This window comes from Oncorhynchus clarkii, chromosome 1 (genome assembly GCF_045791955.1).
Source record: "Oncorhynchus clarkii lewisi isolate Uvic-CL-2024 chromosome 1, UVic_Ocla_1.0, whole genome shotgun sequence".
NCBI lineage: Eukaryota > Metazoa > Chordata > Actinopteri > Salmoniformes > Salmonidae > Oncorhynchus > Oncorhynchus clarkii.
Window position 1 is genome coordinate 30,595,948 of NC_092147.1, and position 26,123 is coordinate 30,622,070.

The 26,123-nt window shown below is 42.2% G+C and overlaps 1 protein-coding gene and 1 pseudogene across 1 annotated transcript in view; both read right to left on the reverse strand.

The window, feature by feature from the left end:
• Positions 1-3,639: 3,639 nt before the first annotated feature.
• LOC139376067 (recQ-like DNA helicase BLM) lies at positions 3,640-12,246 on the reverse strand (annotated as a pseudogene).
• An 8,812-nt stretch (positions 12,247-21,058) lies between these two features.
• LOC139405518 (ras-specific guanine nucleotide-releasing factor 1-like) overlaps positions 21,059-26,123 on the reverse strand; it is a 33,801-nt gene continuing 28,736 nt past the window's right edge. Inside the window, exons 17-27 of the mRNA XM_071147923.1 lie at positions 25,763-25,939; positions 25,475-25,581; positions 25,254-25,366; positions 25,042-25,102; positions 24,731-24,834; positions 24,491-24,575; positions 24,159-24,356; positions 23,827-23,906; positions 23,584-23,701; positions 23,418-23,486; positions 21,059-23,244 (exon numbers count right to left, since the gene is read on the reverse strand). Coding sequence (XP_071004024.1) covers positions 23,152-23,244; positions 23,418-23,486; positions 23,584-23,701; positions 23,827-23,906; positions 24,159-24,356; positions 24,491-24,575; positions 24,731-24,834; positions 25,042-25,102; positions 25,254-25,366; positions 25,475-25,581; positions 25,763-25,939 — 1,205 coding nt within the window. The 3' untranslated portion in view covers positions 21,059-23,151. The remainder of the gene's footprint in view (positions 23,245-23,417; positions 23,487-23,583; positions 23,702-23,826; positions 23,907-24,158; positions 24,357-24,490; positions 24,576-24,730; positions 24,835-25,041; positions 25,103-25,253; positions 25,367-25,474; positions 25,582-25,762; positions 25,940-26,123) is intronic.

The following is a 26,123-nucleotide window of genomic DNA, read 5'->3' on the forward strand; positions in this document are numbered from 1 at the left end:
GAATGGGAGAAACTCCACAAATACAGGTGTGCCATACCCAAGAAGAATCAAGGCTTTAATTGCTGCCAAAGGGGCATGATGCCTTGAATCTATTCTACCGCTCCCAGAAACCTGCTCCTTTTACGCTCTGTTCCGAACATACTAGACGACTAGTTTATTTCTCTTTAGCCATACCCTTATCCTCCTCTGATGATGTAGAGGTTAATCCAGGACCTGCAGTGCCTAGCTCCACTCCTATTCCCCAGGTGCTCTCATTTGTTGACTTCTGTAACCATAAAAGCCTCGGGTTCATGCATGTTAACATTAGAAGCCTCCTCCCTAAGTTTGTTTTATTCACTGCTTTAGCACACTCTGCCAACCCGGATGTCTTAGCCGTGTCTGAATCCTGGCTTAGGAAGACCACCAAAAACCATTAAATGTCCATCCTTAACTATAACATTTTCCGCCGAGATAGAACTGCCAAAGGGGGCGGAGTTGCAATCTACTGCAGAGATAGCCTGCAGAGTTCTGTCTTACTATCCAGGTCTGTACCCAAACAATTCAAGTTTCTACTTTTAAAAATCCACCTTTCCAGAAACAAGTCTCTCACCGTTTCCGCTTACTATAGACCACCCTCTGCCCCCAGCTGTGCCCTGGACACCATATGTGAATTGATTGCCCCCCATCTATCTTCAAAGCTCATGCTGCTAGGTGACCTAAACTGGGACATGCTTAACACCCCGGCCATCCTACAATCTAAGCTTGATGCACTCAATCTCACACAAATTATCAATGAACCCACCAGGTACAACCCCAAATCCGTAAACACAGGCACCCTCATAGATATCATCCTAACCAACTTGCCTTCCAAATATACCTCTGCTGTTTTCAACCAAGATCTCAGCGATCACTGCCTCATTGCCTGCATCCATAATGGGTCTGCGGTCAAACGACCACCCCTTATCACTGTCAAACGCTCCCTAAAACACTTCAGCGAGCAGGCCTTTCTATTCGACCTGGACGGGGTATCCTGGAATGATATTGACCTCATCACGTCAGTAGAGGATGCCTGGTTATTCTTTAAAAGTGCCTTCCTCACCATCTTAAATAAGCATGCTCATTCAAAAAATTTAGAACCAGGAACAGATATAGCCCTTGGTTCACTCCAGACCTGACTGCCCTTGACCAGCACAAAAACATCCTGTGGCGTACTGCATTAGCATCGAATAGCCCAAGTGATATGCAACTTTTCAGGCAGTTAGGAAAGCTAAGGATAGCTTTTTCAAACAGAAATTTGCATCCTGTAGCACAAACTCAAAAAAGTTATGGGACACTAAAGTCCATGGAGAATAAGAGCACCTCCTCCCAGCTGCCCACTGCATGGAGGCTAAGAAACACTGTCACCACCAATAAATCCACTATAATAGAACATTTCAATAAGCATTTTCTACGGCTGGCCATGCTTTCCACCTGGCTACCCCTACTAGAGATCGACCAATTATGATTTTTCAACGCCGATACCGATACCGATTATTGGAGGACCAAAAAAGCTGATACTGATTAATCAGCTGATATATTTATTCATTTGTAATAATGACAATTACAACATTTTTGGACACCGATTATGGCCGATTATATTGCACTCCACGAGGAGACTGCGTGGCAGGCTGACTACCTGTTATGAGAGTGCAGCAAGGAGCCAAGGTAAGGTGCTAGCTAGCATTAAACATATCTTATAAAAAAACTATCAATCTTAACATAATCACTAGTTAACTACACATGGTTGATGAAATTACTAGTTTATCTAGCTTGTTCTGCGTTGCATGTAATCGATGCGGTGCCTGTTATTAATATATCATTGAATCACACCCTACTTCGCCAAACGGGTGATTTAACAAGCGCATTCGCGAAAAAATCCCTGTTGTTGCATCAATGTGTACCTAACCATAAACATCAATGCCTTTCTTAAAATCAATATACAAGTTTATATTTTTTAACCTGCATATTTAGTTAATATTGCCTGCTAACATGAATTTCTTTTAACTAGGGAAATTGTGTCACTTCTCTTGCGTTATGTGCAACAGTCAGGGTATATGCAGCAGTTTGGGCCGCCTGGCTCGTTGCGAACTGTCTGAAGACCATTTCTTCCTAACAAAGACGGCCAACTTCGCCAAACGGGGGGTGAATTAACAAAAGCGCATTTGCGAAAAAATCTCAATCGTACGGAACGGTTACGTATTTCACTGAAAGAATAAACGTTTTGTTTTCGAAATGAGAGTTTCTGGATTTGACCATATTAATGACCTAAGGCTCGTATTTCTGTGTGTTATTATATTATAATTAAGTCCATGATTTGATAGAGCAGTCTGACTGAGCGGGGGTAGGCAGCAGCAGGCTCATAAGCATTCATTCAAACATCACTTTCCTGCGTTTGCCAGCAGCTGTTCGCAATGCTTCAAGCATTGCTCTGTTTATGACTTCAAGCCTATCAACTCCCGAGATTAGGCTGGCAATACTAAAGTACCTATTAGAACATCCAATAGTCAAAGGTATATGAAATAGAAATGGTATAGAGAGAAATAGTCCTATAATAACTACAACCTAAAACTTCTTACCTGGGAATATTGAAGACTCATGTTAAAAGGAACCACCATCTTTCATATGATCTCATGTTCTGAGCAAGGAACTTAAACGTTAGCTTTTTTACATGGCACATATTGCACTTTTACTTTCTTCTCCAACACTTAGTTTTTGCACTATTTAAATCAAATTGAACATGTTTCATTATTTATTTGAGACTAAATAGATTTTATTGATGTATTATGTTAAGTTAAAATAAAAGTGTTCATTGTTCATTCAGTATTGTTGTAATTGTCATTGTTACAAATATATATATATATATATATATAAAATATATATATTTTTTTTTAATCGTCCGTTTAATCGTTATCAGCTATTTTTGGTCCTGTTGGTTTCTCAGAGTTTCTCAGAACACATACAGCCATTGTTAATGCTTCATTTGAGTTTGTTCACCAGCATGTTCAGAGTCAGTCGGTTTTGGTTCGCAGATTTGCCATATCTGGATCCAACTTTTTCACACTTTGACATACAGGATTTTAGACCCTTCCATGGAACTCTCAATACTTTCACAGACATTTTCCAATGTGTGTGTGTTATAACACATACAAACTTTTTTTTAAACTTTGTTTATTTTTTTTATTTCACCTTTATTTAACCAGGTAGAGAACAAGTTCTCAATTGCAACTGCGACCTGGCTAAGATAAAGCAAAGCTGTGTGACACAGACAACAACACAGAGTTACACATTGAGTAAACAATAAACAAGCCAATAACACAATAAACAAGTCAATGACACAGTAGAAAAGAAAGTCTATACACAGTGTGTTCAAATGGCATGAGGAGGTAAGGCAATAAATAGGCCATATGAGCGAATAATTACAATTTAGCAGATTAACACTGGAGTGATAAATGAGCAGATGATGATGTGCAAGTAGAGATACTGGTGTACAAAAGAGTAGAAAAGTAAATAAAATAAAATCAGTATGGGAATGAGGCAGAGTATTCTTTGTAAGAAGTTGTAGGCCTATATAGTCAGAATTCAGATACATACCTGGTAAAATAAGGATTAAGTTGAAAAAATCTATAAAATTAACTTCTCAATGCGAATGATGTCAGAGTAGGAGTAGAAGAGGATGCAGTGAGAGATCTCTCCATCCCTGGCTGCTCTGTTTGACTCCTGGTAGTAGCCCTCCACTGACTTGGAGACTGGCGTGGATCACGTAGCGAACATCAGACTTGTCGATGCCTATGCCAAAGGCTATGGTGGCACACATGACCAGGAGGACAGGGATACAACATTAACCTCTTCATGAAGTTAGTAGAAGGTTGTTAGTGATGTTAACATCTGTTGAGATCACCTCACCTGGCAGCCATCCTGATTGATTCACTTGGTCTGCACATATTCTCTGTCTTTGTCATTGAGGGCCTGCCCGGTAATCTAGCTCTAGTATACCAGCCCTCTGAAGACTGTCAGCCATGGTGTCAGACATTACGGGGCAGACAGCACACAATGCCTGAATCACCTAGAGTATACACAAGGAGTAAAAAACAAGTTTAGATCCCAGTCCTCAAAAACACATTATTCAATGAGCATTGGAAACTTCAGACAAACTTAGGGAGAACACTAACGTGGATGATGGTTATTGATCTAGTTGATGCAGTCCTCATCTACCTTCTTGGGTTTCTTGGGTAGCACAGCATACTTGAGGTGGTTTCTGTTGAAGCTGATGGTAAATCTGAAAGAGAAAAGACACAGTGAGGAACACTCATTCAAACAGCTGCTGCATCTGTACTGGTATTTTGTCCCAGGTAAGACACCTCTTAGAGTATGTACACCTGAAGTCCGGTCATCTGCAGCTGGTTGAGGATGTCCTTCTGGACACGGGGGGTGGCTGTGGCCGTTAGAGCCATGCGGGGCACTTTTTCCGCAGCTCATGCATCCACTTGTAGTCTGGCCGGAAGTCATGGCCCACTGAGATTTAAAAAATAAATGGGCATGAGGCTCATCCATGACCACAAAACAGTAGGACAGATAAAGCATCACATTCACTACATTAACCTACCTGACTGACAGTGAGCCTCAATGACAAAGCGTGCCAGAAGGCCGCTCTCATAGAGGTTCTGAAGGGCACTGATCAATCTGCCACTCGCACACACCTGGGGAAAGGGATAGGTCAGAAAACACAGGTTTGATTAGAGCAGTTTCTGTTCTTGCTAAGCATGTTATTGTCACAGTGTGAACAAACAGGGGGTTTTCAAGAAGAGGTTCATGGTAGTTTTTGCTAAAGGCCTTGTGATTTTATTCTCACCTTCTCAGCAGTGGCATAAAGCAGTTTAATGATGGGGGTCCTTTTTGGACAGCTGCAAGATCCACCCTGCTTCACCATCAGCCTTGTCACCAGACAAACTTGTGGCAGGAATCTAAAAGCATGTAAGGATGTTTAAAACACCTTCCACACACAGGGTGGCAAGAATGTACACATTTCATACTTCGCACTGTGAGCAGTATGGTTGAAAACGTACATGAAGAGTAATGAGTTTCTGGACCTGGTCTACAATGAGTGATTTCAGTGGTGAGATGACCTCAGTCACTCCTGCGCACACACACGCCGGGCAGCTGGTAACAAATACTTTTACCCCCTCCTGAAAAACAGGAAATAAATCACAGTTTATTACATTTCCAAATCAAAATGATCTGTTCATAGCTACTAAATGTTACAAATCTGCAAAGTCAGTTTAAGTTATTTGAATTAATGCATTAAAATGCACTTGTTGTATAGTACAATGTTATTAACTCTTCTTGAACTGGTTAAAGGCTTGAAAGTAAGCATTTCACGATAAGGTCTACACTTGTTGTATTCGGCGCATGTGACAAATACAATTTGATTTGATACAATCTGCATTGATTCACCACTCACTGAACAACGTAGCATTAATGGTCTCTAGTTGATTGAATAGGAACCAGACCAAAGCGCTTGTGGGAAATCATAATCTCTGGACAGTTGGGGAAGTTGAAGCCTCTGAAACGATCGTGGGCAGGGTTTCTTTATGTGGTCTCTGCAAATGATATGAGAGATAAACATGGGTGTCTGGGCTACAGACCAAGTAATACATGTAAGAAAAAATAATCCCTTTTTTTAGTAGAAGGAACAATACAATCAAATCTCAAGGCTGCTGTATTGAATGTACTTGCCAGGAGAGGGGATTTTAGGAGGCTTGGCCACAGGGGCTGGTGTAGCTGGTTTCTTTTGCCATGTTGATGTTCTTGGTCCTCCCTCACACACCACTTTAGTGACAGCACTGCTGTGCTTCTTGCCTTGATGCTGAGGAGCTCAGGGGTTCATCAAAGTAATCAGGGATATCTGAATCACTGATGTCATCTATGTCAAAGTCATCAATGAAAATAAATAATTCGGCTCCGTGACTGCCGGGGCTTGAGCCACAGAGGCTTGGGTACTGCTCTCCCCAGTCCCTTGTACAGCAGCTGCCGGCCACTTCTGTGAGAAGAAGAGATTTTACTGCTCCACATCACAAGTTAGATTTTTGGAGATGGTGTTATTTGGAGAGAGTCACAATTACTTTGGCCTCTTGTAAATACTTTCCCCTCGTCTCCAGAGAAAATAGGACTTGCCAGAGTGCTGGGTTTCCAAGAGGTGCTTTGTGCCGGAACTCCATTGATCATGCAGTCAGAGTCCTCAAACAAAGTGCTGTTGTAGTCCACAGATATGACTGAGGATCCCCTGAATGGAAGGGCTTTCATGGAAGAATCTCCTTTATCCTTGGGCAGGCAAGTGGTGGTAGACAGGACACACGGTGTAGCAAAAGAAAAGGTAGGCTTTTCTCTAAATCTGGGTTCAAAGACAGTGCTGTCTGGCTGTTGTGTCCTGAAAGATGTGTCACTGCTTCCAGTAGCAATGATGCTTTTCCTGAGGGTAAAACGTGATATAACTAGCAGATTTGTAAGATTTTTAAAAAAAGTAACATTATTTAACTAGGCAAGTCAGTTAAGAACAAATTCTTATTTACAATAGGCCGTCATTCAACATTTAATATTAAATAAAAATATAGGACAAAACACACATCACGATAAGAGAAACCACAACACTATGTAAAGAGAGACCTAAGACAACAACATAGCATGGCAGCAACACATGACAACACGGCATGTTAGTAACACAACATGACAACAACATGGCAGCAGCACAAAATGATACGAACATTATTGGGCACAGACAACAGCACAAAGGGCAAGGAGGTAGAGACAACAATATATCATGTGAGATTAATACATGTCACAGTAAAATTACAGCTGAAACTTAATCTACAGCTGTTGTCCCATATAGCGCAGAATCAAGGAATTACCTGTGAGCCCGCTGCAGTAAGAGTTCTGTCCCACAGGACAGGCCTATCAGTTCATGCTCGGGAATAGAATTCACCAGAACACTGATGATACTCAATGATCCATGATCCTCAAAAATGGATCTTCTGATTTTAGATTGGTGACTAATAAAAATAAAATGATGGAGGCAATACAATAGAATTATAAGCATACTGGTATGTTCACGGAAATTTTCTAAATAGATGGAAACATCTGGCTTAAACATAACCCATGAAGGCCTCCCGGGTGACGCAGTGGTTAAGGTGCACGGTGTTTCCTCCGAAACATTGGTGCGACTGGCTTCCGGGTTGGATGCGCGCTGTGTTAAGAAGCAATGCGGCTTGGTTGGGTTGTGTATCGGAGGACGCATGACTTTCAACCTTCGTCTCTCCCAAGCCCGTAAGGGAGTTGTAGCGATGAGACAAGATAGTAGCTACTAACAATTGGATACCACGAAATAACCACCAACAAAAAAACAAACATGTTATTCACCTCTTCTTTCTTTAGGAGGACCATCAGACACTGCAGACTTGACACCCTTGTTGATACAGGGCTGATGTCTTGACTGACTGCAGAGCCAGCTGACTTCGATCTGTTGTGATCATAATATACGCTTGCCAAATAGATATAGCTTGCTGTACAACATCATATCAAGTGCATTCGCACCATCAGGCCTCAAGTCCATTAGAAACAAATGTAAAACACAATCAAAAACTAAAATTTAACAGATGAATGTACACATGTACAACAGAAACGTACCTTGTTTCCTTTGTGAAAATAGAATGACTGAAATCCACTGGGCTTTTTGAAAGGGGGGATGGGGTGGGGTGAAATCTAGGTCTTCGTCTAACTCTGACTTTCATCAAGATCTATGACAGCTGTGTCACTCCATCTACTTTGATGATCTGGGGAAAAGTTTTGGGAGATGAGTTTATGTTGACTTTTCAATGCCGATGTCATTCTTTATCATCAACACACTGTCAAGATGTTTATCTTACAACAAATGTACAAAGGGAAATTACTTGGACCGGAGACATTAATACTTGGAGTGAGGCTATATTTGAAGAGTACTACTCATCTGTCTTTTCAACTGGACTGGGTGCAGTGATGGCTTGGTAAAGTACTTTTGCCCTTGACAGGGGTTTCAAAGTCATCAAAATCATCCCATCCATCCAGGGATATACAAGCAAAAGAACTATCAAGTCCTGTGGGTTTGCTGCCATTGCTATCTGTGATCGAGCGATCAGATTTGTTTAGAGCAGGGGAGATCTTTGTAGAAGACACAGCTGGAATGGGTTTCCTCACTGAAAAGGGGTTTAATACAGGATTGATGGCTTCCGACTTGCTTTTGGGATTGACTGAGGAGAAGTTGACTTTGGCAAGAGATCTTTCAGGCTTGGTTGAAAACGTCAAACGCCATTATCATGAGGTACATTGACACTAATGTTTGTTAAACCATTTGAGCGTATTATACCTTAGAGGGAACTTCCACCTTGGTGATGCCTGATGTGAACTTCTTTTTTTAAACAAAATGTCCTGCAAACAAAAGTGAAGTCAAGAGCTTATAGCTAACCTCATAACAATGTTTATGTAGCTGGAAAGATACTTAGTGAGGAGCTATAAGACTACCAAGGCAATATTTAAGCAATAAGGCCTGAGGGGGTGTGGTACATGGCCAATATACCACGGCTAAGGGCTGTTCTTATGCACGGCGCAACTCGGAGTGCCTGGACACAGCCCTTAACCATGGTATATTGGAGATATTTGGGGCGGCAGCGTAGCCTAGTGGTTAAAGCATTGGACTAGTTGCAAGATCAAATCCCTGAGCAGACAAGAACCAGGATCTTCCCCTGGACAGGGCATTTAACCCACTGTCATGACGTTGCCCTCTTTGGGTACAGCAAGGCCCCCTCCATGCACCGTCTCCCGCATCCATGCTGCTGTGGTCATTGAGAGGTTGTAAATTCCTGAGATTATCTCCTCATGGCCACAGTATAGAGACAGAGTGAATTTTCATAGAGAATAAAGGAATTTCTTCCACCTCACAGAACTGGAGAACCGAACAACATTTATGTTCTGGAGAAGGTATAAAAGATTGGTAAAGAATCCAGCTACGAACTGGTACAATTTGGTGAAACTCATGGGAGACAATACTATAACGCTGTTTATATAATAGCCTCAGATATCCTGTCTGGGAACGGGGTTCCGTTAGCGGAAATTGCAGGGCGCCAAATTCAATCAACAGAAATCTCATAAATCACATTTCTCAAACATACAAGTATTAGGCAACATTTTAAAGATACAATTCTCATTAATCCAGCCACAGTGTCTGATTTCAAAAAGGCTTTACAGCGAAAGCTCCACAAACGATTATGTTAGGTCACCACCAAGTCACAGAAAATCACAGCCATTTTTCCAGCCAAAGAGAGTTGTCACAAAAAGCAGAAATATAGATACAATTAATCACTAGCCTTTGATGATCTTCATCAGATGACAGTCATAAGACTTCATGTTACACAATACATGTATGTTTTGTTCGATGTAGTGAATATTTATATCCAAAAATCTCATTTTACATTGGCGTGTTATGTTCAGTAGTTCCAAAACATGCGTTGATTTTGCAGAGAGACACATCAATTAACAGAAATACTCATAATAAACATTGATAATATATACAACTATTATACATGGAATTGTAGATAAAAAGCATAATCTGAGTACGGAGCTCAAAGCCTAAAACAGCCAAAGAAATATCCGCCACATTGTGCAGTCAACATTAGTCAGAAATAGCATTATAAATATTCACTTACCTTTGATGATCTTCATCAGAATGCACTCCCAGGAATCCCAGTTCCACAATAAATGTTTGATTTGTTCGATAAAGTTAATCATTTATGTTCAAACACCTCCTATTGTTAAGGCGTTTCGTAAACAAATCGAAACTCACGAGGTGCGGGAAAGTCCAGTGGAAATGTCGGACGAAAATTCCCAAAAATTATATTTTTCTGGTCGTAGAAACATATCAAACAATGTATAGAATCAATCTTTAGGATGTTTTTATCATAAATGTTCAATAATGTCCCAACCGGAGAATTCCATTGTCTGTAGAAAAGCAATGGAACGAGAGGTAACTTTCTCATGACCGCGCGTTACGAGCCCGTGGCTCTCTGGCAGACCTTTGACTCATTCCCCTCTCATTCAGCCCCCCTTCATAGTAGAAGCATTAATCAGCGTTCTAAAGATTGTTGACATCTAGTGGAAGCCTTAGGAAGTGCAAGATGACCAATATCCCACTGTATCTTCAATAGGAGCTGAGTTGAAAAACTACAAACCTCAGATTTCCCACTTCCTGGTTGGATTTTTTCTCAGGTTTTTGCCTGCCATATGAGTTCTGTTAGACTGCCATATGAGTTCTGTTAGCCTGCCATATGAGTTCTGTAAGACTCACAGACATCATTCAAACAGTTTTAGAAACTTCATAGTGTTTTCTATCCAATAATATGCATATATTAGGATCTGGGACTGAGTAGGAGGCAGTTTACTCTGGGCACGCTTTTCATCCAAAAGTGAAAATTCTGCCCCCTAGCCCAAACAGGATATGAGGCTAACATCTAATTGTTGTATAAGATTAATGAGTGAGGATGATACTGTTTGTGAAATTGTGTAATGTGATTTTGGACTGTTTAATGAAGGAAACTCCAATTCCCTTTTGAGTTTAACTAAATCCGAGGACCTCCATTGAGCACAGTTATGGTCGGGCATCCTGGGACAGGCCCTTTTCTGCAATTCCAAATAAAAACCCCACCTTGAGAATTTCTCAACAGACCATGTTGCTCTCAATTACGAGAGGACAAAGGTTGCAGACCAGCTTACCTCGATAACGAGAGGGTCAAGGTTTGAGACCAGACTGCTGAATCTTTTAACCATCCCACGTGATTAAACTCTTAGACTATCGATACCGACAGAATAAGAACAAGTCTTTGATATTAATTACTAGTCTGCAGCTAGGTTTTCGGTATCATTGAACGCGAAGACCGACAACCGCCAAAACATCTATCCATAAATGAATGAACGTCACTCTGAACTATCCATTCTAACCACGACAGAGAGTGTGGACAGACTCTCCAACAGAAAATAACTTTTCAACAGAGATCCCGACGACACACTGAGCGTAAATATATATATTGATTGCAATTGTTCCCGAATGAGTGAGCGTTCATGTGCAAAGGATTAGCATTTCAATTGTTATAATTATCAACTGTGTGTTGTCTTATCTCAGTCGACCCCAACTTCCCTTTTGTCTAACAAGCCGCCATGCCGGTTTAGCCCACTAGGGCACATTCCCCTATCATTTCTTGTAACCATATTTAATTTGTTTGTTTGTGTGTGCACTTCTGTGATTGTTTAGTTAGTTAATAAATAAATGATTTAAGACAATTGATGTATGGATTACTCATAGTGAAGACTGGGTTCATGCAGATAACCAACAATTTACGACGTTAGGAAAATTATAACTTTGTAATCTGAATATTTTCCTTGGTGTCCCGACTTCCTAGTTAATTACAGTTACATGATTAATCAGTTTAATCGTGTAATATAATTACAGAGAGTCATTTGATAAAGACTAATCTTCAGTTTAATGATGCCAAAGACACGACACCACTGTTCCTAGGCTGTCATTGAAAAAAATGATTTGTTCTTTAACTGACTTGCCTAGTTAAAAAAAGGTAAAGATATATACCACAACCCCCCGAGGTGCCTTGTAAACTGGCTACCAACATAATTAGAGCAGTAAAAATACATGTTTTGTCATACGCTGTCAGCCAATCAGAATGCAGGGCTCGAACCAGCCGGTTTATAATGAACTCAGCTTGGTGCAGACTTTTAGCTGCCTCTGGTCCACACGCACACGTTTGCAGCTTGTAGTGACAGAACCAATGCGTGCGCATTGACCAGAGTTACAAGGTACAAAATAGTAGTTTAGCTATATCGCATTTTGCGAGAAACAACAGATTGCGCATACATAGCAAAGTTCAACAACACTCTGAAATATCTTTATTTTGGAGGCTTGACGCCAGTCAATAAACAGCATCAGGGCAACAAATCGTTGGAAGGTTCCACGTAATGCTCAGGACCAGACCGTCCTAACAGTTAGCTAGTTAACATTATACAACTCAAACTAACTAAATAATTTATCAACATAGCTACTCACCCTGGTTTGGGTTTAAACAGAGATAATTTGCTGTGAGCACCATTGCTATGTATCTCGAATTGATCTACCAAATTATTTTGAAGAAGACTGGATATCATCAGCTAACGCTTTAGGCTAGCGACTCAACTTCATAACGTTAGTGTAATCATAAAAAGCTGGCTAGCTTGTACAGTCTCTGAACGTCTTATTGTCGAGGTGTAGTAACAACAAAAATGCTGTCTATGTTGCTGTTTACATAGCTAGCTATAATTTACTAAAATCAATTCAGCAAATAGGCTGTATGTTTTGCGCCATTCTGACTAGCTGGCTTCCCATTGGCTGATTGTCTTTTATAGGGGTCAGGTACTGCAGGGGAATCAGCCAGATATCTAAATTTACATTGTAGTTTGTTTTATGGATATTGCTAACAACAACAGATTAAACCAAAATGTGTTCTGAACATAAATGTACAGTAAGTTAATATGTACAACTTACAAAGTGTTCTCTCTGCCTATGGCAAAATGTGAAGAATTTTGCAGGAAATTATATTGAAAACCGCTTCATTTTCACAAGAGGCAGGACTTTTAAATGTTCTGTAGACTTGGTTCATCCATCCATGCACTGCAGACATCGTAGTAAAATGTATTGTATGCTATTTTATCGCACTTGAGATGTGTTCTGATTTTGAGGGGGCCCCTGATGAGTTCCCTATCACAAAAGGGGTCTCTAAAAAGTTTGTGAACCCCTGGCCATCTGGCTGCATGCAAAGAGGAATATATAGAACAGTACAGTCGTGGCCAAAAGTTTTGAGAATGACACAAATATTAACTTCCACAAAGTTTGCTGCTTTAGTATTTTTGTCAGATGTTACTATGGAATACTGAAGTGTAACTACAAGCATTTCATAAGTGTCAAAGGCCTTTATTGACAATTACATGAAGTTGATGCAAAGAGATCGAACGGGAGCACCAGGTACTGATATAATCCGTCTGGTGTCGAAAACGCCTGCTTCTCCCGGGAGGAGGCTGCCAACGGTACTTGCCAATATCCTTTGGTCAGGTCAAAGGTGCTGATGTACCGGCATTTCCCAATCGGTCGATGAGCTCGTCCACACTCGGCATGGGGTATGTGTCGAACAAGCTTATTTCGTTCACACCCCAGAAATCACGGCCTTCCTTCGGGCCTCCGGAATCCGATATGGCCTCTTTCATACCGTTGCCCCGGGCCAGGTATGGATGTGGTGTTCAATGAGGGTCATACGGCCCGGCTTCACGGAGAGCAACGGCATGTTCCGATCAACGAGCTCCCTGAGCTCTTGCTTCTGGGCTGGGTCGAGGTCTTCATTGTTCGGGACCACCACTGGTACCGTTGGCGTCCGGGGTCCCGACCATAACACGGCCAAGGCTGTCCTCTCGTGCCACTTCTTCAACAGGTTCACGTTGTAAATCTGTTGGGGTTTCCATCTCTCCGGCTGCCGTACACGGTAATTGACAGGTCCCAGCTTCTCGATCACCTTGTATGGCCCGTGCCTTGTTGCCAGGATCTTACTTTCGGCCGTGGGGATTAAGACAAACACCCTGTCTCCCACCTGGAATTCTCGGGACTGGGCTCCCCTGGACTTGGGCGCGTTGGGCCTTCTCCATATGTTCCCTCACGACTGGCAATAAGGCGGTCCCAGTTCTTCCCGTCCTCCTCGATGACCTTCCACAGCATTTGTTTGAGCATTTTATTGAACCGCTCGACGAGTCCATCCATCTGCGGGTGGAAGATGGAGGTCCGGATTTGCTTGATCTGCAGGAGAGCACACAAACCTTTCATTAGGCGGGACATAGACCCAATACCTTGGTCTGTTAGGATCTCGTTTGGGATGCCAACCTACTAAAGAGGTGGAACAGCACCCAGCCAATTCTCTTGGATACCACCACCCGTAGGGGAATGGCCTCGGGATATCGGGTGGCATAGTCCACTATTACCAGGATGTACCGGTGTCCTCGTGCTGCTTTTACGAGGCGTCCCACTATGTCCATGGCGATGCTTTCAAAGGGCAGGGGGACCAGTGGGTTTCGGAAGTGTGCCTTTGGGGCAGTCTTTTGACACTCCGGACAGCTGCGACAGTAATCTTCCACAGCCCTCCTCATCCCGGGCCAGTGGAACTGGGTGACAATCTGTTCCTGGGTCTTCTCCATTCTCAGGTGCGCCCCCAACAGATGGGTGTGGGCCAGCTGAAGAACGGTTCCCATGTACTATCGGGGCAGCAACCATACCTCTCAAAGTTCCCCCTGTTGGCGCGACACCTGATACAAAAGGTTATTTTTGATTTGGAAATGGGGGTATCGCCAGTCACTCACCCCCGGAAGTAGCTGTCCATCCACCGCTATCACTTGGGCTGCGGTGGCTTTTAAGTTAGGATCCTCCCACTGGGCCGTCCCAAATTGTCCACTCAGTTTGCCCCCAGGGGGTGTCTCGACTGGCCCCTCGAAATCGAGGAGGGGGAGGCTCTTCCTTCTGTGGTTCCCCCCGGGGGGGGGGGGGGGGTCTGGTTCATATCAAATCAAATCAAAATATATTTGTCACATACACATGGTTAGCAGATCCTGTTATGGCAAGGCGATCCCCAAGGGGAACTCCACCCCATTCAGCTGAAAAGGTGGCGCAGAGAATTCAAAAATATTCTTTAGAAATATTTAAGTTTCACACATTAACAAGTCCAATACAGCAAATGAAAGATAAACATCTTGTTCATCTACCCATCATGTCCGATTTTTAAAATGTTTTACAGCGAAAACACATATATTTTTGTAAGACCACCACCAAATCAAAGGAAAAACACAGCCATTTTTTCCAGCCAAAGATAGAGTCACAAAAGCAGGATTAGAGATAAAATGAATCACTATCCTTTTGAAAATCTTCATCAGATGACACTCATATGACATGTTACACAATACATTTATGTTTTGCTCGATAATATGCATATTTATATCCACAAATCTCGGTTTACATTGACGCTATGTTCAGAAATGCCTCCAAAATATCCGGAGGAATTATAGAAAGCTACGCCAGACAACAGAAATACTCATCATAAACTTTGACTAAAGATACGTGTTCTACATATAATTAAAGATACACTGGTTCTTAATGCACCCGCTGTGTCAGATTTTTTAAAAACATTACGAAAAAAGCCTACCATGCAATAATCTGAGACAGCGCTCAGACGTAAAAGTATTTCTCCACCATGTTGGAGTCAACAGAAATAAGAAATTACATCATAAATATTCCCTCACCTTTGATGATCTTTCATCAGAATGCAGTGCAAGGAGTCCTAGTTCCACAATAAATCGTGGTTTTGTTCCATAATGTCCAATACTAGTGTCCAATTAGCTGCATTTGCTAGCACTTTCAGCTCACGTGCCCAAAAGCTGACGCTGGTCCAGGACAACTCGCACGAAAACTTCAAAAAGATGTATTCCAGGTCGAATAAACTGGTCAAACTAAGTAGAGAATCAATCTTCAGGATGTTATTTTCATTTATATCCAATAACGTTCCAACCGGATCATACGTTTTCATCTGCAGCCAAATGGAACAACGGTGGCACCCACAGAGAAATGCGCCACAGGGAAATTGCATTCTGCCAAGACCGTGACTATTTCCCCTCCCATTCGGTCAAAGTTCACACCAGAAGCTCCATTCCATGTTCTACTGAATGAGGACATCCAGTGGAAGGCGTAGGAAGTGCTACCAGATCCATATCTTGTTGGGAAAGGAAGGGGCGATGACGTCAAATTTGACCCACATTCAGAATTTCACTTCTTGTTTGGAAGATTGCCTGCCCTATGAGTTCGGTTATACTCACAGACATAATTCAAACAGTTTTAGAAACTTCAGAGTGTTTTCTATCCAATAGTAATAATAATATCCATATATTAGCAATCTAGGACAGAGTAGGGTGCAGTTCACTATGGGCACGCAATTCATCCAAAGTGAAAATACTGCCCCCTATCCCCAACAAGTTTTAATGCGAGTGTAGTGAAATGCTTGTGCTTCTAGTCCCGACAATGCAGTAATAACCAACGAGTAATCTAACCTAACAATTCCACAACTACTACCTTATACACACAAGTGTAAAGGGATAAAGAATATGTACATAAAGATATATGAATGAGTGATGGTACAGAACGGCATAGGCAAGATGCAGTAGATGGTATCGAGTACAGTATATACATATGAGATGAGTAATGTAGGGTATGTAAACATTATATTAAGTGGCATAGTTTAAAGTGGCTAGTGATACATGTTTTACATAAAGATGGCAAGATGCAGTAGATGATATAGAGTACAGTATTATTTATTTATTTATCCATTATTTTATCAGGTAAGTTGACTGAGAACACATTCTTATTTGCAGCAACGACCTGGGGAATAGCTACAGGGGAGAGGATATACATATACATATGAGATGAGTAATGTAGGGTATGTAAACATTATATTAAGTGGCATTGTTTAAAGTGGCTAGTGATACATTTTTTTTACATCAATTTCCATTATTACAGTGGCTGGAGTTGAGTCAGTATGTTGGCAGCAGCCCCTCAATGTTAGTGGTGGCTGTTTAACAGTCTTGAGATAGAAGCTGTTTTTCAGTCTCTCGGTCCCTGCTTTGATGCACCTGTACTGACTTCGCCTTCTGGATGATAGCGGGGTGAACAGGCAGTGGATCGGGTGGTTGTTGTCCTTGATGATCTTTATGGCCTTCCTGTGACATCGGGTGTTGTTGGTTTCCTGGAGGGCAGGTAGTTTGCCCCCGGTGATGCATTGTGCAGACCTCACTACCCTCTGGAGAGCCTTACGGTTGTGGGTGGAGCAGTTGCCATACCAGGCGGTGATACAGCCCGACAGGATGCTCTCGATTGTGCATCTGTAGAAGTTTGTGAGTGCTTTTGGTGACAAGCCAAATTTCTTCAGCCTCCTGAGGTTGAAGAGGCGCTGCTGCACCTTCTTCACAACGCTGTCTGTGTGGGTGGACCAATTCAGTTTGTCCGTGATGTCTACGCCGAGGAACTTAAAACTTACTACCCTCTCCACTACTGTTCCGTCGATGTGGATAGGGGGGTGCTCCCTCTGCTGTTTCCTAAAGTCCACAATCATCTCCTTTGTTTTGTTGACGTTGAGTGTGAGGTTATTTTCCTGACACCACACTCCGAGGGCCCTCACCTCCTCCCTGTAGGCCGTCTCGTCGCTGTTGGTAATCAAGCATACCACGGCAAACTTGATGATTGAGTCCAGTCGTGGGTGAACACAGGGAGTACAGCAGAGGGCTCAGAACGCAACCTTGTGGGGCCCCAGTGTTGAGGATCAGCGGGGTGGAGATGTTGTTACCTACCCTCACCACCTGGGGGCGGCCCGTCAGGAAGTCCAGTACCCAGTTGCACAGGGCGGGGTCAAGACCCAGGGTCTCGAGCTTGATGACGAGTTTGGAGGGTACTATGGTGTTAAATGCTGAGCTCTAGTCGATGAACAGAATTCTCACTTAGGTATTCCTCTTGTCCAGATGGGTTAGGGCAGTGTGCAGTGTGGTTGCGATTGCGTCATCTGTGGACCTATTGGGGCGGTAAGCAAATTGGAGTGGGTCTAGGGTGTCAGGTAGGGTGGAGGTGATATGGTCCTTGACTAGTCTCTCAAAGCACTTCATGATGACGGAAGTGAGTGCTACGGGCGTTAGTCATTATGCTCAGTTACCTTAGCTCTCTTGGGAACAGGAACAATGGTGGCCCTCTTGATGCATGTGGGAACAGCAGACTGGGATAAGGATTGATTGAAATTGTCCGTAAACACACCAGCCAGCTGGTCTGCGCATGCTCTGAGGACGCGGCTGGGGATGCCGTCTGGGCCTGCAGCCTTGCGAGGGTTAACACGTTTAAATATTTGACTTACGTTGGTTGCAGTGACTTACGTTGGTTGCAGTGACGGCAGGTTTTGGTAGCGGACCGTGTCAGTGGCACTATATTGTCCTCAAAGCGAGCAAAGAAGTTATTTAGTCTGCCTGGGAGCAAGACATCTTGGTCCGCGACGGGGCTGGTTTTCTTTTTGTAATCCGTGATTGACTGTAGACCCTGCCACATACCTCTTGTGTCTGAGCTGTTGAATTGCAACTCTACTTTGTCTCTATACTGACGCTTAGCTTGTTTGATTGCCTTGAGGAGGGAATAGCTACACTGTTTGTATTCGGTCATGTTTCCAGTCACCTTGCCCTTGTTAAAAGCAGTCGTTTCAGTTTCGCGCGAATGCTGGCATCAATCCATGGGTTCTGGTTTGGGAATGTTTTAATCGTTGCTGTTGGTATAACATTGCCGATGCACTTTCTAATGAACTCACTCACCGAATCAGCATATTCGTCAATGTTGTTGTTGTATTCCAATCCACGTGATCGAAGTAGTTTTGAAGCGTGGAATCAGATTGGTCGGACCAGCGTTGAACAGATCTGAGCGCAGGAGCTTCATGTTTTAGTTTCTGTCTGTAGGCTGGAAGCAACAAAATGGAGTCGTGGTCAGCTTTTCCGAAAGGAGGGCGGGGGAGGGCCTTATATGCGTCGCGGAAGTTAGAATAACAATGATCCAGGGATTTACCAGCCCTGGTTTCACAATCAATATGCTGATAGAATTTAGGTTCTGGCACCCCCTCTGACTCCGACTCCGGACCCGTAGATACAGGTTGATCAACCGTTTGTTTCCGGGCTGCACAGGCAATGGGTTGTCCTCGCTCTCGTTTTCGGCCGGCTTGTACCTTCTTCCTCAGTTCGTGCCCCCACAGGGGCGCGATCAGCGGACAATCTCGTCCCACTAGGAGAGGTACCGGCAACTCTGGTACTGGCAGTTCCCTTGTGGCGTCACGATGTTGATCCATACGGTTGGATACCGCTTTGTGTCCCCATGAACACAGGAAATGGACATCTCCCTACCACGTTCGGTATCCTGGTTCAGCAGGCTCGTGGTTACGAGGGTAACCATACTCCCGGAGTCTAATAGAGCTTCCGTGTCATGTCCGTCAACCTTCACCGGGACCATGGGTGCAGTTGATTTGTGGTGTGCCCAACAGGAGGTGATGTAGTTCACTACGTGACCCACCTTGCCTCCGGGGCTGGCTGATGGCATTTACTCCTCTCGAGCCGGGCAACTCCAGGCAATGTGCCCGGGTCGGTGGCGGGTCGACCCTACCCCAGCCGTCTCTCCATGGGTCCTTGTCCTTGGATTAGCTCAGTTTCAATGGTGTTTCTTAAAATAATAGTCCAAAAGAAAAGAATAGGTCTCCCCAAGAGACCTTCTTTGGGATACCGTCTTCTGGGCTCCGGGTCTTGCTGTATCCTGTGGGGATCAAAAACTGAACACCCTCCTGCTACCTCTGGTACCGTCACCAACTATACGGGAGTCCTTTCCTCCTCCAGTCTCTCTGTTGTGTGCTGCCCTTCTAGCAGCTTTATGGGAGTTGTAGCAATCAGTGAGCCATCAGCCCTTGATTATTCACCAATCCCCAATCAGTCCCAATTAGTCCTGGCCAGAGAACCCGTCGAGACCTGGCATGTCCAGCAGATGGAGCAATCGCCTCGTGATGTATACTCCGTCTGTCACCAGGCATCGACGAGTCTCCCCCTGGTGGCTGACCTGCTGTACGCCACAACAGATATTACCATTATTCTAGGTTTAAAAACATAGTAGAGACTCATTCTCACGTGCTGTACACACCACTATGGTAATGCATGAAATCAGAGGTCACCTCATAGGCAAGGCTGACAGGGTTGTGTTTGGCCACAGCATCCAGCATACCCATTTCATCATACTGTCATGAAAAAAACATACAATAAGATGACTGCCTGGGTAGTCAATTTACTTACCCTTGTTATGTTGACCACATCCTTAACGAAAGCAGCGGCCAAATCAGTCTTGAACTTGCAAGTGCCCTCCTTCAAAATGATTCCAGCATAAATGATGTTAATAGATTGTCACCTTTCGAAGTGCTAGTACTGTAGTTGTTGTAAAGATGGCATTGCTATTTACATATATGTGCTGTTATGGATAGTTATCCTCTGTCATGAGTCCCTTGTTATACTTGATGTACTCAAATGCTTGACTGCTAAGATCATTTTTTTTTCAGAGCCGGAGTAAGAATCTAATAGTATCCAGTTAGACCAAGAGATTTTTGTGAATATACAGTATTTACAAGGAAATGGGTTTTCCAGTGGTGACACTCACCCCTTACTGCCATGGTTGTTGAAGGCCTGAGCAAAGTAAGGTCGTGTCCGAGAACGGATTCAGTCCCACTAGGTAAGGAGGTCAAATCTCAGAAGAAGGCACAATTAATATATTGACATACTCAAAGGATATGCACACGTCTAACAACTGAAGAAACACAACTGTAATGCAGTTATTCATACTTGTGAACTTGTGATTTCCTTCACTGTGATGGTCAATCCTCTTGTTCTCAATGAAGATCTGAAGTCTGTGGTAGTACTCCTCCATGTCACACACCTTGTTGTACTGCATGGATGACACAGTAACATCAAATGAATTCAGGTCATTGTGAATTGACTGTTTTATTTTGTGTGGATACAGTGCATTCCAATATGCATTAGATAAGACAGTTTCTAGTATCCTAGTTTCTCAGTAATTCCATATAGGCTTTTGAAGTTGAAAACAAAATGTAGTATATCTATCTATCTACAGGGCCTAGTATGATGATAATATAATGCAACACAAAAATTGTTCAATAGCTTTTAATTGCAACAACACAAATTCTTTCACCTCCAGCACCCGTACTTCCCACGGCTGTGGTAGAGTGTGTGTTTGTGTGGTGTGTGCATGTGATAGAGGGGGGTGGGGAGTGATAGAAGAGCGAGAGAGAAGAAAATGTATTGTTTTCTCACAAACACACTTGAGACAACAATGCCCCTGAGATAGAATAGATTTATTAGCAAGAGGTAATCAGGAAACATACATTTTTTCTTTTTACAAAACTGGAAATATTTCTCAAGCTGTGGAAATAAACATAAGGGTTGAAAGATAATTCTCATACCACTGGGTATTGCTAACAGCAAAACGTTTGTTTGTTAATATTTCATTTATAAGAGTATGTGCACGTATAAGTGTATACAGTATATATATGTATATATATTGTTTTAATATTGTCTGATACAGTGTTGCATGCCTGCCATATGAGCTTTAAATGTTTCTAGACTGTACATGGTAAAAATACATACAAATATTCACAGAATAAGCACTACATTACTATATTCCTGCTAAGAGAATGATTATAGACAGGATTACAGTATATGCAAAACACTTTGAAGTTGTCTTCTACCTCTAAGTCATGGTTTCAAAATTACAATTGTTGTAGCATTTTGTGTTGACGCTTGGATACAATGCTTTTCAGAGGTGTACTTGACACTGTTCCACATTAAGAAATATGCAGGGCTGCATGTACAAAATGTACAGCATACATTTCAGCAAGGTGAATTAACAACAACAAAGTACAAAATACTTTCCTGTGTTCTTGTAACCCCTTACCTTATACTAATACTACAAAAATACCTTTTGAATGCTGCAGGCGGAGTAACTCATTCACTTACTTTTATCATACTCTTAAACAACAATGCATTTAACAGAGTGATATACGGTCACGTTCCACAATCACTGGAACAGCAAAAGGACATAGATCGTCTTTGAATGATACAGTATAATAGCGGAACAACCTTTTACTGTACACAAATATCACAAAGCCTGAAAATACTACAATTTCAAGGGTGTTGCTTTATTTTTCTTTAATATGTGTGCTCCGTTAAGTTTAAATTGAAAGCTAACACACATGTGCTTTTAAAAAGGGAAACAGCTACAATGGCATGCTCCAAGAATAGCAGCAAACTTCCCCAAACCCCTAGTCAAACAAGATGTCACCCCCAACTAATCATTGTCAAACTGGAAGTACACTCGTATTGGAGATATAACGTACACTGGCTTATTACCAGCCATTTCAATTGCATGGATTAATAGAGTTTATTCTGCAAAACAAAATTGTATTTATGGCTACTTGACTTGAATTACTTCTGCAAATATACAGTAAGAGGTTTGTGATTTAACCGCCTGTTACAATGCAACATGCAACAGTAATGAAATAAAGCTACAAATATTGTTAATCATGTTTTAGGTTAGGGTGTATTCACACTTGACTTCAATGTTTTCAAAAGAAACCAGACCTTGCTGGTTCTTAGATAAAAGCTTGTTGTGTGGATATGCCCTTATATATTTGCTGTTCTTCATTCATTTCAGAGCAGATTCAGTACTGTACTGCAAGTCAGGAACTTCCTGTATCAGGCAAGTGTAATATCTTATTATGTAAGAATCACTCCTCATGACGACAAGACAAAGCTCTGTGGTGCTAGTGGCTCTCATATCTCAATTGTGACAAGATTACTCAAATGTTGATAGAAATTCAAATGGAAGCAAATAATCAAAGCAGGGAGGAGGCAGATTGATATAGAACAATTAAAGGAACACACATTGGTTTAGCCGCATCAATTTTGGGTTTAAAAATGTCCACGTTGTTTTACCTGGTTAGATTTTTACAATGCTACATCAGTTGCAGATAAACACATTATATCTATTTGAGTAAAGAGAACAATATTTCCTGTACAGTAGGACCCTGGCAGCAGGTGTGCTTACAGGAAGTGCAAAGTCCACAGTATGAAAAGGTGTCAATCAATTTCATTGGTTACAAAGGACACACCATTATGCAAGATCATTGTGACTTTAGTTATCACTCTAATAAGCCCAGTGAAATGGTCCTTGTTGCAGAGGAAAAATTAAATATTTCAACAACAATGGGACAATTAAATGAACATGTGTACATAAGATAACATCTCAAAACAACACATGTATAAAGAGCAAAAATGTTAAACATGACTTAACACCAGTTATTGTTTATGTCTACTGTGTACGACATAGTTCTTTAACAGAGAGTACACTTTGGGAAACTGTCATCCTCTTCAGTTGTTGACTTTAGGCTCAATTCTGAGAGAAGCTTCATACAGGCTTTCTTCATCCAGAACAGAGCTGTTGTCCAGCAAATACTGTGCTGCCTAGACCAGGACAAATATACAGGTTCAGCAGGTTGGCTACAACTACGATAATCTATACGATGTGACTAATACCGACACTCAGGATTTCCCTCATGGCCATTGCCATTTTCTTCTGTTTCTCTTTATATGTACAATATAACAGAAGTTACCACGAAACAGCTTTAAAACTTTACCTTTGGCTGATGATCAATCTTGTATGCTGTTTGCTGGAATTGTCTAATTTCTCTGATGATATGTGAAATCTGCAGAGAGAGAACAACATAAGCCATGTATACAATACAAAGCCACAGAACGCATTTGAATATCTCTGTAACATTACACGAAGCAGAGACCGCTTACCATCCTCATCTTTGAGAAGTTGACTAATTTGTCCTCAGTGTAGTTGGGCGTCCCCTCCTCAATGAAAGCCAGATCAGTGAGGTACATCCCCAGGTATGGTACACAGGGAGGGTCACAGCTAAAATGAAAAACAGAAGTCACAAATTTGCTAATACTTTGATCGAGCCACTGCCCAAATGGCCAGTAACATTTTATTGGCTTTTGGCTTTTGTAGTTATTAGAACAAGCAGAAGAAACACTCACTTCTTTAAAGCCTCCCTCAGGTTTTTGAACCTCCCCTCTGACGAAACCAACTTCTGCAGCTTGTCAATGACGGTTTTAGTCTGAGAGATTAAATAAAATACTGTATCAAAATATTATGTTGGAAAACACGCAGGTATAATCACCATTGTTAAATTGATGTCTTATCGGTAGTAAGCTATAAGGATTCATAGAGGTATGAGGTGTCATAACAAGCTGTTTATAAGAGTGTATTGAGGTCCCAGTGCAATGATAAAATATGTAATAATATTACTAGGACCAGGCTACGAGCCATCAGTGAGCTGGGTGTGTGTAGTGAAGAGATGTGGCCTTACCTGCTTGGACACTTTGAGCCAGGTCTTCTTGAGGCGGAACACAGAGCTGCGGTTGAGGGAGGAGGTGATCTCCAGCACAGCGTTGTAGTTATGGAGACAGCGGCAGATATCCGCCACCGCCACCCACTTCTCCATCACCGCCACCCGCGTGGTCACATCGTCACAACGCAGGATCTCCGTGGCAATCAGGTTACTGATCTAACAAAGGCAAGACAGACAAGGAATAGCCATGTTCCTAATGCATAACAACCAAAGCCAAACACTGTAATAAAAAAAGTGAAAATGTACAGTTGTAATATTATGTTGGGGGGTGGGCGTTGTTAGCTGCATACATCATTGAAGTGCTTTGTTGTTTTCATGATATATGGTGTCCTTTCAGTCTTGTCATTCTTCATCCAGCCTTGACCAAAGAACTCTCTGTAAAACAATATTGGAGGATCAAGTAGAAATAAATCTAATTTGTTCTCATTAATACTGCATAGTTGTTATTCAAAATCACTGTATGTCTCCCATATTGTATGTCTGTATGTATCATCAACTGAGAATACAACATGTGTTTGGGTGTCACTCACTCATATGGGATGACCTTAAATACCAGGTGGTCTAGTAGGGTGAGCTGCTCTGCTATCTCCAGGGCAGAATGGCTCTCAAATGCCTCTGCCTTCCCTACTGACGCCTAGTACACCCATAAAAGAGCATCAGTGGTAACCATTCTCAAGACGCGAGGTATGACAACTACTTCCCTATAATCTAACATTCCTGAGACACATACTTAACATATGTCAAGGAGAGATTGTCCTCTATTGACTCAATTACCATCTTTTGTAAAACACAGTGTCTTCTTTACATTACTGCCAGATCCACATGCAGTCATCCCACTCACCAGCTGTTTAACCTCCTCCAGGCTGATCTGATTGTCACCAGGGTCCTCCTGTGTCAGGGTCCTAATAGACCATACAACAGGTATGTATTTATAATGTGTTTCTCTTTACTCTGTACATCAGTGTTAATCAGCCCTATAGAAGTTATAGCCCATGTATTCAATGTTAGCAGTGTGTGTCTATAAGCTGAGGCGATGGTAGTGCTGGTAGGTACCTGATGATGTTGGCGGCTGCTTTCCTCTCCTGGGTCAGCAGCTCTGGGTCATGCATCACCTCCTCCAGGAAGGCTATGACCTTCAGCTTCAGCTCAGTGTTACTCTCAAAGTCCTGGAGGTCAATACAAATGCACACAAAAATGTTAACTGATTGGAAACCTGCACTCTATTTTACATTAGAAGTAGTGAATTATCATAACTATGTATCTGGAAGTATTACCTGAGAGTGTTTTGACACCCAGTGCCTCAGAACATTTAGGACTCTGTTGGTTGCAGCCCTTCGGATGACAAACTCTTTGTCCCCATTCCTCTGGTCTGTTTGGAACCCTGCGTAAAATGTATCAAAAACACCATGCAAATATCACACCTACATTTTTAATGACTATATAGATTTTTTTTTAAATCTTGAGAAGAACAAAAATGACATTAAAGTTCTCATGCTTTTGAAAATGTGGTATATTCAAATGGTCCCATTGTGGACAGAACTGATGTTAAACACGCTCTGTACCTGTGCTGGCCAGGGACATGCGGCGATACTTCTCCTTGGTGGGCGTGCCCTCATTGGCTCCTGCCGTGGCGATGGCGAAGGCGGAGGCTGCAGAGAGGGCACTGCGGTTGTTGTTGTCCATCTCAGGGCGACACGAAGACATCACTGTGCCATTGTTATATGAGAACAGGGAGAATTCTACAGGGAGATACAATATGGAGACAGTTATACTGGCTGTAAAATGCCATGGGATTTATTTTAGTGAACTTAATTGATGTAATGCGATACCTTTACAATAAAGTACTATAGGTATAACATGGAAAGACCATTCCAAGCCAATAAATTGTTGAGATTATGACTGCCCTTGGACAGCCACTAAAGT